The sequence below is a fragment of the Clinocottus analis genome, unplaced genomic scaffold (genome assembly GCF_023055335.1).
Source record: "Clinocottus analis isolate CAN_PGR_092001 unplaced genomic scaffold, fCliAna1.0.p SCAF_9, whole genome shotgun sequence".
NCBI lineage: Eukaryota > Metazoa > Chordata > Actinopteri > Perciformes > Cottidae > Clinocottus > Clinocottus analis.
Genome location: NW_027176251.1, coordinates 10727197 through 10741204, shown reverse-complemented (window position 1 = coordinate 10741204; position 14008 = coordinate 10727197). Strand labels below are relative to the sequence as shown.

The window sequence follows — 14008 nt, the reverse complement described above, 5'->3', positions numbered from 1 at the left end:
TATCACCAAATACCTCATATACCTATATGTGCGCACATATGCAAATATTACATATCTATCATATACAATATATAAATATATATATATATATATACATATATATATATTTATATGTATATAATATATGTATGTATATATAAATGTTTTACCTTTATATAACAACCTACAAACATTATAGGTTGAGCTGTCTGAGCAGATTTTCTTCCACCAGAGGAACATATATATCCTGTCTGAGGATCACTTTGATCTAGACATGCTGTAGTTGCTGTTACAAATGCAACTGGAGCGGCAGACTGATAAGACCAAATCAAATCACAGTGTTTATGTGCAAAGAAAAATAGCCACAAGAAGAAAAGACAAAAAAATAAATAATTATCAAACCTTTTCATCTTTTATATTCAAAAAAAAGCTCTGGCAAATTAAGGCAAACAGTCAAAGAGGCAGGAATTGTTCGATATGGAGATTAGGAAAGAGATAGACCATTAGATTTTACAGAGATCACACAATGAATGTGCAAGATATGCAATAACTGAAAGTTACATAACCGAAGCATTACTATCAGTGTGATAATGAATGTGAAGTCTAATGTGAGTTTAATGAAGCAGGTGAATCATGAGTTATTGCCACAGTGAGCTCAAAGGATTTCCAGGTAGATTGCTGTCTCTGCATCGGCCACAGCGGTACTCTGTACCTCTCTTGTGCCTCTTACTCGGAAACCTTGTCTATCTATTCCTCCGTCCTCTCCTCTTTTTCTTCTTTCCCCACCTCTTCTGCCCATTGGACGGATCTGAAAAAAAAGGCAGATGTTGCTAATCCAGAATTTTGGGAATTACCGATTTAGGATATTTAGCGATTTATGTTTATGTAATGCCCTCTGTTGCCAAGGACATAACCAACCTGCTTAGTATGGACAAAAAGAGGTGTGCAGTTCTGGTATACGAGTTGGTAGCTGCCGTTGGTGTAGATATGAGACACTTCTGTGCAGTTAATGTAAAGAGGCATCTGGTCCTGATAAATTCCCATTCCTTCAGGGTACACGGCTGGACCTCTACTCAGGCCATGTCTGAGAGGAGCACAACAAGTACTTGAAAACTCACGAGCAAGTGTGACGAACACAAGTGAACATTTAAAAGGCTGATTTGTATTTTACTACATACTTTCCAGCTCTCTTTCGGCAGCAGTAGAAAAGAAGAGACAGAAGGAATATGACCAGGCAAATGGACACAGCAGGTATCACCAACCACAACAAAGGTGCCATCTCTGTTTATCGACAAAAAGAGCAGCGATGGATCAGCATATGATGTAAAACTATAATGCAATACAAAGTTCTGTCCACGCCTTGTCATACATGGATTATGGTACGCCATTTAAGCTTGATATAATGGATTCACAAAAACATAACAAACTAAGCATTGCAATGGTAAGGACTATAAGATGGACTGCAGCCACTAAAAAGCTTTACTCATAGTACAATAAAGGTACATCAACATAAGGTCGTCTTTGCAACACTCCTTAACTTATTCTCTTCTACTTGAGTTTCCAAGCTCTAGGCATGCTGCACAGATGTTTCAACACCATCCCTACACCAGAGTAAGTAAACAAGAGGCTGTGTTTTTGTTTGTGTGGAAAAACGGGGCTTTGAACACACCTTCTCCTCCATGCAGCAACATCAGGGAGTCGTTTCCCAATGCGTTGAAAGCGAAACAGATCACAGTCTGAGGTCTGTCCATGCGGCCCCTCAGAGTGGCCGTTAGCGCGTCAGGCTCAGAAGTTACTGACACGTTGTAGTCACCAGGTGGAGTCGTCCCATTCACGCTCCAGGTGACTGCTGGTTTGGGGTTGGAGTCAACTGAACACTGACACAGCACCTTCAGATCCTCCACAACACAGGTGGAGAGCTGAAGGATGGCTGGTTTATCTGTGTGAGAGAAAGAGTCCAAAGTTAAAGATATGCCTAAAAGCATTTCTAAAGCTCACAAATTAACATGACATATCTTCTTTGTTTAGTCCGTACAAAATGAAAATGTTCAACTTTTTTTTTTGTGCCAATTTGGAGGTTATATATTGGATAGTTTCTTGGTCTGGACCAGTAACCTTCTGGACTGTCTGCTTGCAAGTTAACCCTTGTATTGTGTTCATTTTTTTTGTTACTCAGCAGGTGTTGTGGGTCTGATGGACCCGCTGTATTTTGGGTTTTTAAATTCAACACAATCAAACAATTTTACTAAACAGACACGCAAGGATTACATTGTATATTCAGCGCAGTGGGCTGAGAGTCTCCTCGACCAATCAGGTTCCGTGCTGTGCAGTGGACCCTCATGTCCCGGGTCACGTTGAACACCCGGACCGTGTGCGTGCGCTGGTGGAGGTGCACCGTGCGGCCGTGTTGAATATAAGACCAGCGGTACTCAGTCACCGGGGGGTCAGCTTTACAGGAGCAGACCAACAAGGCGCTGGCCCCCTCCAGCACTAGCAAGGACTGGACCTGAACCACTACATCTTTTGGTGAAACTACAGAGCATGAGAGAAGAAGAAGAAGAAAACAAAGTGTAAACTGAACACAGAAACACAAATATACATGTCAAAGCAAATATACTTGTCAGTACAATGCTCACATGTCACATGCAGATCCCTCGATACGCCCACTGCTTGTGCTCCCGCGTAGCTGACTTCACATCTGAGCCTGGGTTTCGCCAGGTGAGACACGGTGAAGGACAAAGGGGCCAGTAGCATCGGCCTGTGGGGCTCTGGGTGGAACGTGTGAACTTCTCCAGGCGAGGTGCTGTTCAGCTGGGCTCCTCTCTCCCAGATCCACTGCAGCGCTGGAGGTCTGGAGGGGCAGTGATAGCTGACGGAGCAGTTCAGGCTGACCAGCTGTCCCTCTGTGGCTGACAACATGCCGCTGATGACGGGAGCCTCAGGGGTATCTGACAGTGAGGACAATCTCCATCATTACTGTGTTTCTTCTGCTGATGTGTGTTTCATTGAAGATAAATACAAATATCTACAAAAGCACTGTGCAGAATTTTATACAAAAGCCATTATTGTGGATGATGTGTCCTCCCAGATGTTCACATTTTTGTAGATATAGGAGCTATTAATCAATCAGCCCATATGTGATTGTGTATTCAAAGTGATTTTTTTTTAAGGTGGATGATTCCACAATCTTTAGTTAGTCTTCATCATTTTTATCAAAATGTAAAAGTACTTGTTGATAAATGATCATTTAATCACTATAAAAAGTGTTTTTTATATTCATTATTTGATTTATGTTTTGCTATGCTTGGCATGCAGCTGAACTAAAGCAAAAAAACGTCCACCGACTCAAACTTCTGCACTCAATATGCAATATACAATTGACATTTGGGGATTTTTTTATGCAATTGGTCATGTGTCGGAGATTCTCTAATGTGTATCTGCATTAAAATATAGTATGTATGCTTCATATTGATTCTAAAGCCTTGGTACACATGCATTATAAGCTTGGTAGAGATCCAAAGAACAACTGCTTTTATTGGGGGACATTAAGGCAGCACAGTGACACCCTCACTCACCCAAAACATCCAGATTGAAGCGAGTTGGCCTCCCCCAGAGTAAGTTGTCGCCTGTCTTCAGAGCGATCTCAAACACTTGTGAGTCATCCTGGCTGATCCTCTCCATCTGCACTGAGCAGTCTCCCTCTGGAGTTCGCCCAAAGAGGGACGTCCGGCCGAGGAAATCCCGGCTCACTTGATCTCTGTCTTCGCTGTTAAAAGCGGTGCTGCGGAGAGGGAAGAAGCGGCCGCCGCCTCTGAACCTCAGCCGCACGTCGACCTTCTCCTTCCTTCCCCTGATAGGAGCCAGAGGTGTAAAAGAGCAGGGAATCACCACACAGGAGCCCACCAGCGCTTGGACATGGCCAGGGACTGAGGGCACAGGAGAGACAGCCTGGACCCTCCTCCACAGACTGGCTGCTGTGATAGAGAGCAAATGATAATGATCAACACACAGGGCCTGAAGACAGCAGGTTTGTTATCAAGTCATCCAGCTGTATAATTTGGCCTCTTGATCTTATGCGCTTGATGCCTTATGCGCTTGATGACTTCTTAAGTTGTAACTTGACCACCGTGATTTCAAAGAAAATTTCAGGAGTGCATGGCCGATTAAAACGTGTGTTTGAAGCTACAAAGTTCTCACGGGTCTAACTCAATTAAGCTCTTGATATCTTCGAGAAAGATCATCACAAAGAGTACATGATTTAAGCTTACATGAGCTTAAGTTGTATTTTCCGGCACTGTCTGCGAATGCATAGACCCAGAACAATTTCGCAACAGATTTATACTTAGAAAAGGGAAGAGGGTAACTGCACTTCTGACTCTGGAAAATCTACTACTTAGTAAATACTTTAAAATCTAAATGATCTTGATTATTTCAGGAAACATTTGCATATGTGTTATCACAATGTCATCAATGTGAGGGAGCTAATTTATAAAAAATGTATAAAAAAGAAAGTATTCTCATCTATGAATATAATGTATTCATCCACTACAGTATTCTGCAGGAGACATTCACCGACACAATCTATCCATCTGCTATAATAATTATAGTGCTAACAGAGCCAACAGGGGATCATTTATGGAGGTGACTGAATAATTAATTTCATTTTTACAGAAATCTGAAGAAAATCCAAGTATAAATTATTAAATTACTCACCAAACATCAGAGGACACAAAAGAAAGACACTGTCCACATGCATGACTGCAACGCTGCTCTGCCGGCTCAGACAGAGGACAGGATGAACAATGGAGCAAAGAGGGGGAAGTTGAGAGTGTTTTATTCTGCTGCTGGTATGACTTCACTTTGATGCTTCCACTCACCTCTTCAACTTTCCCAAAATCGTCAATATCTTCTATGATATTCATGTCGTGTATGTTGTTTATTCATTAGACACTGCTGAACTTATCAGAATCAAAGCCTGTTTTATTGTGAAGGACGCTACACACACAGGGGATTTGGCTTGGTGATTCGTACGTGACAATAAACATAGTGCAATAGTTAGTAAAAGATAAATTTAAAAATAGGAAATAATGGCTTCATGACTATAATTTAGGAATTAATTAATAAATGATGGCTTTTAAAATCTGCAATAGTAGCTTTCCAACAATATTCACATGCTCATGCAAGTGGTGGAAGAAGGAACTTTTTGGAAAGAAAGACCTCAGCAAGTATTTGACAACACATGACAATGACTGAGTCACTCTCATGCTGTTGGCCATTTCCTCAAAGTCTTCCACAACTAAATGTTTTCATTTCTGTTGACACAGACCAAACCTATTCCAGTGGGATAGCAATAAAAGTTCCATTGAAAGTTGAATACACCTGATTAATGATTCACTTTTCTGTCTGACACAGATTTATAGCTCTAAAATCGACAATATATATCCGTCAATGTAACTAGGTCACCGTAGTTATGTAAGAGGATGAAGCAAAGGTCAAAAGTGTGAATCTTTGTACTTACAATAGACTGTTTAGTCTGTTCATATATATATATATATATATATATATATATATATATATATATATATATATATATATATACATATATATATATATATACACAAATAAGACGGCTTTACTAAGTCTTATTTTTCCTTTCAGATTTTGAAGTCACAGTATGTCATGAAAATGCATGCAATGCATGCTTCGATAATTTTCTTCACCTCGTGTGCTACTCCCGAGTCTCTTGAGGGAATTGGCGCCTTTCTGCAAGATCAAACAAAAGTTAATCAGAGGTCCACTTTGTACTATGGACATGGACTTCTTGAATAGGTGGTATCACTGCTGACAGCGAGTCGTTGCACTCCGCCTCCCTGCACCTTAAGACGGAGGACAAAAGCTCTGCTGCAAACACTCGTGACTGCAATGGCAAAACTACAAATGTGGGCAAGTAACACAGAACATAGCAACCAAATAATTCTTTAAGGTAAGCAAATGATTCCTGACTGAACTGTACGTTTCATAGTTAGAATTTCAACTGTATGTTATTGCCTTGACATCTTGTTGTGTATTTGTTTTGTTCCATTCAACAGTATTTGCTTAAGCCATGAACTCAGCTCAGCAATTGGTCCGGTCCCAGAGGGACTTGCTGCTGAAGTGGACTCTTGACCACCCGGCACCTTTGCTGCGCTGGCTGCGTGATGCTGAGGTGCTGTCCTCTGCCCACTACCTGTCTCTGCTGGAGAGGTCACCTTCCAATGCCGTGGCCCAGGCTCTCGAGATGGTGTGTGCCACCGAGGAGAGCTGCAGAAAGTTTCTGCAGGTGCTGAAGGAGGTGCAGGATTATTACGGCAGAGATCTGCAGCTCTGGGTGGAGAGACACTGCAGAGACGATCCCGTCAGTAAGCCAGCGCCTGCACCTGTGGGAGCTGAAGGTCAGGATGCTTTAATATACTGGTGATGACTGTGAGAAAACGTACGTTTTAAGTGTAAGGAACTGTAAGGAATAATATTGTTGGCAATGTTTTGCCTGCCAAAATGACAGACTGAAACAAAATCAAGTTTTCCTGCATGTGCACAGAGGTGTGAGAAGATTATTAACAGAGTACAATCAAACGTGATGTCTTGCCAAGTTTTTTTTCGCTGACTTTGGCGATGGAGGACTGTAAATGTAAAAGAGTTCTTGGAATGGCAAAGTCTGTCTGCCTGTCAGTCCTCCACTTTGGTCAAGACGGAAATATCTCAACAACTGTGCATGGATAAACATACCCAGAGGATGATTCCTTTTGACTTTGTATTATGACTTTTGTAATCTCATTAATATCAAATGCATTATTTACCATATGAATCCTGTGATATCCACAGAGAAGAAGCCTAAAGGCCCCATTGCTAAACTGTTCAAAGGAAAAAGCAAAGGATTCACCCTGACCACGGAGGTTAAAGGTATGGCTTTATTATCATATGAAAAACTAGATATTAGAAAATTATTTATATTATTTCGAATGTCTTTTCTTTCTAGTGGTAAAACAAATACTTAACTTGACATGTTTAAAAATAGATTCAAGCTAAATGATCTTCATTGTGCAGCTAAAGCAGAACTGAAACCCGGCAGGAGTGTGAAGCAGGCCAACATCCGAGGTGCGTCATCATCTTAGGAAACTGAAGGAAAAAATAAGTAAAAAATACAGAAACACTGTTTAAGTAATTGTAGTTTGTTGACAATATATTTCCTCTTCCTGTTCTTCACTTCAGTTCCTATTTCTGCTCATAAAACAACCCTTCTGAAACGCACAGAGCGGTTGAAGTGCTACTCAGAGGGCGAGGGCGTGGCTTCAAACTCAGCTTCTCACATCGAGATCCGCTACACTGACCTCTTTGTGACGGAAGACGACGACTTAGTTGACAGCAGCCAACATGAGTACTTTGACCTGGCGAGCAGACGAGCTCGCATCTATGTCCACCAGGCTTGCCAGCGTATCCGGCCGGGCCATCTGCTGAGCCCCCAAGGAACATCGGGGCGGCCCCCCAAACGGGTTAAAGTGAAGGGTATTGCTGGTATTGGAAAGAGCGTGGCAGTTCAGAGACTCGTCTATGAGTGGGCGATTGGGAAGAACATGCGTGAGTTCACCTGCGTTTTTGACCTGCGCTTCAGAGAGCTCAATCTGATCGAAGCACCACTGAGCTTATTGGAGCTGCTTGGAGAACGGTTCCGGTACCTGAAGTCAGCTCTGCCGGACCTTTTCACGTCGCCAAGCTCTCTGCTCTTCATTTTAGATGGATTAGACGAGTTCAAATTCCCCTTGGACTGGAGCAGTCCTGACAAAAGCATCGACGTCCATTCGCGGGTGCCGGTGTCAGAGCTGATGGTGGCTTTAATCAAGGGAAGCCTCCTCCCAGAGGCGTCAGTCATTCTCACGACACGACCGTCCACTCAAGCTCCCAAACGTTTCTTCCAGAGATGTTGTGTGGTGCTGGGCTTTGAGGAGGACCAGGTGAAGGAATACACGGCCAAGTTCTACAAAGACAGGGACGTTGCTGAAAAAGTCTACAATTACATCTTGAACAATGACAACCTTTTCGTGCTGTCCTTCATCCCTCTTTATTGCTACATCATCTGCACCGCCATGGCTGAGTTCTTCTCTCCAGGCTATCCAGACGTCGGTGACTCAAAGTCTCTGGAGCTAAACCCGCCCAGAACAGTCAGCGAGGTATATTTCTGCTACCTGTTTACGGCAGTCAAGCACCATGCGCTGAGGGGAAGTGCAGAGAGAGGCACCCCGAGATCTGAGGTTCTCTCACTGGCAAAGCAGCAACTGACAAACCTGGGGAAACTGGCTTATGAAAGCCTTCTCCAGAAAAAGATCATGTTCAACAGAGCAGATTTGGAGAGCTTTGGTGTTACACCTGCTGATCTCCAGAGCACCTTTCTCTGTCACATCCTCCAGCCTCTCAGAGAGGAGACGGTGGAGATGTTTTCTTTCTTCCACTTGACTGTTCAAGAGCATCTGGCTGCGCTTTACTGCGCAATCAACCTCTTCAGCCAGGACGACATAATCCAAGCTCTGGACTTCTGGTGCTTTGGGCTACCACCACCATCCTCCACAGCTGAGCCCCTGCAAAACACAGACCTCAGCACGGACAAGCTGGAGAGCCTCCAGATGTTCACGCGCTTCTTCATGGGAATGCTCCGAGCTCGGCTGGCAGGTCAGTTGGATGGCCTTGTTGTGTGCCCCGTGGAGCGAGCGGGTGGCGCCCCCGCCCGGCTGGGTTTGTGGTTCCAAGACCAGTTTAAGGGTAGAAAGCTCAAGAACCAGGTCGCCCTGAATCTCCTCCACTGCCTGATGGAGTTCCACACAAAGGAAGCCACCAGCGTGGCAGCGCCAGAGATCAGGAATCTCAACCTGTTCAAGATGAAGCTGAGTGTAGTGGACTGTGCAGCTATGCACTACGTGCTGCAGTTCTCGCCTCACACGCTGAAGGAGCTCAACTTAGGCTACTCCAACATCGGAAACAGAGGACTAAACCGACTGGGGCCAATTCTACACCGATGTGAATCCCTCTAGTGAGTAACTGACTTGACTATTATGAACCTGTCAAATGATGAAAAGTACAAGTTGAATTTAATAAGTTTGGGTTTAAGTTATGATGCCTTTTTTGTGTGGAGCTTGTATCGTCTTCCTGTGTCTGCATGCTTGTCAGTCTATGTGTGGCCGAGCATGCGTGACGGATGAATGGACTGCTAAAAACAATGTTGACCTCATATTTTTCTATTCTCTTTCAGTTTGAGATACAACTGCCTGGACAAGCAAGCAGCTATTTTAGAATCAACGATTCTGAAATCAAATGAGTGCCGAGTAAAGAAGCTATAGTAAGTCTTTACTATCATAATAACACTTTTTAATAATTTCGCTTGCTATTTATATTACATTCCTGACAGTACTTCAGCTGTATAAAACAATAATTATTGGTTATATAATCAACAAATCTGAGTGACCTATAGCTGCATCATCTCTTGACAGCTCACGTGAAAAAGAAGTTGTAACTGTTCCTGTTAACAGGAAATGAAATGTAAGACTTTTAACACATGTGAAGGCCTTGGTTTGAGGGGTCTGAATTTAATGCTTGTCAAGAACTGTGCAGAGCTCCAGATACGCTGATCCTTCTGACTTGCTACGAGTCATTAGACACAACACTATGTATGTCTTTAACTGCAACACAATTGTTCTACTTGTGTGTACAGCATGTGTGGCAACAACCTGGGTCCGGAGGGGGTTTTGGAGCTGTGGAACGCGCTGGAGCACAACACCACTGTGGAGGAACTCTATCTGGACATCACCGGCATCACAGAGCGAGGAACAGAAAACATCGTCGCCTGCCTCAGCAAAAACACCTCTCTGAAGACACTGACGTAAGAATAAACTTATAAACATAAATAAACATCAACTTCTGCTCAGTGCGCTCAACGTAATAATGTGTGGAACACTGCCATCTAGTGTGAGTTAATGCCACTTACCCGACAATCTTCTCCTTCATCAGCATTGTTGGGAATGACATTGGAGAGGTGGGGAGGAGGAGGCTAAGGGAGCTGGAGCATCATCGACCGGGACTCCGAATCATTGCAAACTTTGTGGATGACCTTGGATTACTTCAGGCGTACCTGGACTGGGTGGACGAGATCCGGGCCGACAGAGACCAGATGGACTCTGTGAAGAATGCAGATGCCCTGCAGTCGGTGCTGAAGGGGCTCCAGGTGGCAGAAGAACAGGTGGAGAAAGGACAGAACGCAGAGAAGGCCAAGGAGCTCCAGGCAAATATTGAAGAGTTGCTGAAGTCCTCCAAGAATCTGATTGGAGGAAGACAAGTTATGTAGCAAATTGTGTGTGTGTGTGTGTGTGTGTGTTTGGGGCAGATGCTTTCATATTTCATCTACCACAAGTCAACTCACAATCTGACTTCAATCTGTAAAAGTGGAATTCATATTAATCTGTTCTGTTTGGGCTCCTGTTGACCTGGACCCTCTTTAACAACGCTAACAAATACTGAACATTATTTTATCGGCTTGATTCTTTATGACTATTAAAGGCGATCATTTGGGTCCAGCTGGGGGTTTTCTAGCTGGGGGCCGCTCAGGACTGAAGATAATGACGTGTACAGAATATGACCTAGATCTTATAGTTTATTACTATAGTTTGCTCTGATTGGAGTTGTATAAAAGTTTGTAAAAACCCACTGGGGTTTAATTGACCCTAAACTATGTTTGATTACATATTTCCATATGTTGGAGACATTCTGATAAACAGGTGATACATATATGTATTGATGCAAAGCCTAGATAGCATTTAAAATATAACATGGGTCCCTAATTAATGAAACAATAATGCCTTTTGGTCATTTGTGTATTTTGTCACCTTTATCAAACTTAGTTTGTGGCGAAAGGAAAGTTATCGCTCCAAGATGTTTGTTTGACATAATGGGTCGGATAAAAAGAAAAACATATATCTGAAGGAAAAAACAAACAATGAGGGAAATTACAAATGTACCCGTTCCTTGTGGCTTTGCACTTCAAGAGAAGGTCAACAGAATGGCACGTTAACGATGACTCTTATTTTCTCCCTCTGACTTTTCTGATTTTTAACTTGTTTTGCAATATTTTTGATAGATGTAAGTTTCTTCACTCTTTGTTAAATCAACCATCATATATTTGAAAATGTGAAAATGTACAAAAATTAATCTTTTTGTAATTTCGAACTGTTAGCAGATTATTCGATTATGTTTTTTTCCATTGTTTTACACTGCTCTACAGATATTCATTCATTATAAATAATGTTAAATCAAGCCTCCAGTGAACACATTTGTACAGCATCATTCGAAGGCGTCGCCTTTTTACAATCTCACGTGGTTAGTACACACACAGTTGAGAAAAGAAAGGCGACAAAAAAGTGAACGTTTCCTCTTAGTCAAAACTGTTGTCAGTTTTATATCTTCAGAGCATCAATCCCCTGTATTTCAATTTTTGTCCAAAAATGGATGTGTCATCAAAAGGTTTAATTGTCTGTTTTCTTACACGTCACTCGTTTCCTTTGGAGAAATGCTTTGGTCTTGTTTATGCAATTATTATAATTTGCAAATAGTATACAAAAAGTAGAGCAATTATTATTTATGTCAAAACATACATTTCTGTCAGCTGATCCAGATCACTCACAATAAGTCATGCTGTTAAGTTAAACAGCTGACTTTTCATGTGAGTTTCACTTATTGTTAAATGTGGATATACAATTTAAACTATTGTTTTCAAATTTATATTAACATTGTTTAAAAACTTCTCAAATCATGTTTAGGCATTATAACGATAATAGTTAGTATAGTCTTCAAAGCAGTCCAACAGCTGGGTAAAAACCAGAGACAGCTCTAGTAAAGACTTGAAAATGCCTCCTCCAAAAGGTGTTTCTATATCACTGCGCTCTGTTGATTTTGAGGCGGGATAATCTTGTTCCCACTAGATATCAACATTTTCACATTTGGAGATTTGTTCACAGAAGGTGAAACAAACATCTTTTGGGACTTTGAGTACTCCTTAAAAAAAATAGAACACACCTCCACCCTCCAAGAAAGCTTTGACTCAACAGACTGGAGATTGTTCAAGCAGGCAGCCACATACAACAATCACCCAGACATTGAGGAGTAGTACTGTGTTACTTCTTACATTAGTAAGTGCATTGATGATGTGACCCACATGTGACGGCCCCTGATCATTTACTGCAGGTGTGCTTGTGTCCGTAACAAGCAGATTGCGTGATGCAGAGCACCTGAGCCGGGAAGGGAACCTGCATAAGAGCCCTGCACTAGCGTCGCTCATGGCGCGGGTTTGGTGGAGCGATACCCGACCATTGCTGCTGGGCATCTTTGGGTTTTACTGACAACACCTACACACATGGACATTACTGATGTTACTGACTGCCACACTTCATACAGGTAACTGTGTTTTTATGTAAGGTAAATTAACATCCTAAGTTATCCTCAACTGTCATCTTCGCCGTATTTGTCATGGCCTAAGAGCCGGGTTATCACATGAAACGAGATGACATGAAAACCATCACAACTCGGGCTAACCTGAAGCCATGGCCGAGAGGGGGCGTCCATCGGCTGCTGAGGGCCAGAAACAACACCTTCAGAGCCTGAGGATGAAACTATCCTGAGAAGCGTGAGAGCCAGGTTGGCTCTCGACCCCACAGCATCAGACAAGTAAAACAGAAATACACAAATAAGCTAACCCGTCACTTTAAAGACAACAGAGATACACAGAGCCTGTGGCAGGGCATGCAGACCATCACTAACTATTAACCCGTACCACAGACCTGCAACAGCAACATCTTTCTGCTAAATATAAGGATGTATTCACGGATGTCTTTATGTATCTGAGACAAGCTGTTGTTCCATCATGCTTCAAGGCCACCACCATCACCTGTGCAGAATAAATCCACTCCATCCTGCTTTAATCATCCGGTGGCGCTGACCCCCATATTCAAGTGCTTTGAGCAGCTCGTCATGTCACAAATCCTCTCACTGAGGAGGTCCAGCAGCCAGTTACACAGCACAGTGTTGAGCAGCAGCTGGTCAAGATGAGTTTTTGTGGGATTATGGTGTTAAATGCTGAACTAAAGTCTATAAACAGCATTCTCACATATGAGTCTTTTGGTGAGTGAAGGCTGGGTGGAGAGCAGAGCACATTGGATCCTCTCAGTATATAGTTCAGAGCTGTTATTGTTTTATGAACACTGCGTAAATCACTTTGACAATAAAGGCTCACGAGGGACGGATGTTAGAGTGTTAAATAATTTCAGATAAATAAGTACATATTATTGTAACACCCATGCACCGTTTAGTGACATCCTCTTTTTCAAGTCAAGCTATTTGTAAAAGCAGCACAACTTTAAGGAACTTCACCTCTCTACACATCTCCCCTGTATCTGCTTGAAGGAGCTGAAGAAAATGTAAGTCATAACTTCTTAGATGATTCATCAATTTCTTTCCTTTTTCTCCATTTTATCATGACTTCTTCCAAGTCGTGTTAAAAAAGCAGCATGTTGTTGCAGTAATCAACTGAATATTATGAAACAAATTATTTTCTCTCACACTGTGGAAACACTAAACCGGTATTACCCTTTTGTTGAATATCTCCATCACTAAGTTTCATAAAAGCCTGGCAAATTTGCAAAATTTGTTTTATTAATTAGTAATGTTTGATATAATTGTTCAATCGTCTGAGATGTTGACAGACCTAAAATAATTTAATTTAGTTGACTTTCAGTGGCTCAGAATCACATCCAGGCTACTTTTAAACCTTCACATTGATAAAGATTAAAAAAAATACAAATAGATTCAGCAAACATCTGCAAATATTGTGTTTAATAATGTTCTCATTAATAAACCCTATTCTAAAAATCTTTAATAATCTATAAATAATTAATTATGAATGAAATGCACTAAACATGCAACATGTGAATTGTTTGTTGTGTGATCTCCAGAGTTTCTG

The 14008-nt window shown here is 42.0% G+C and overlaps 1 protein-coding gene and 1 long non-coding RNA gene across 2 annotated transcripts; one reads left to right on the top strand and one right to left on the bottom strand.

Annotated features, from left to right (window-relative positions):
- Window positions 1-419: 419 nt before the first annotated feature.
- LOC137780733 (uncharacterized) lies at window positions 420-1237 on the bottom strand. The gene is made up of 3 exons (XR_011077164.1): window positions 1158-1237; window positions 898-1063; window positions 420-787 (listed from the first exon to the last, which is right to left on the bottom strand). It is a non-coding gene; the product is annotated as an uncharacterized lncRNA (long non-coding RNA).
- Window positions 1238-6082: 4845 nt separating this feature from the next.
- Window positions 6083-10345, top strand: LOC137781802 (NLR family CARD domain-containing protein 3-like). The gene is made up of 7 exons (XM_068570794.1): window positions 6083-6410; window positions 6841-6918; window positions 7063-7113; window positions 7228-9037; window positions 9257-9343; window positions 9716-9883; window positions 10012-10345. The coding sequence occupies exons 1-7, from the start codon at window positions 6083-6085 to the stop codon at window positions 10343-10345; spliced, it is 2856 nt and encodes a 951-aa protein (XP_068426895.1).
- Window positions 10346-14008: the final 3663 nt, after the last annotated feature.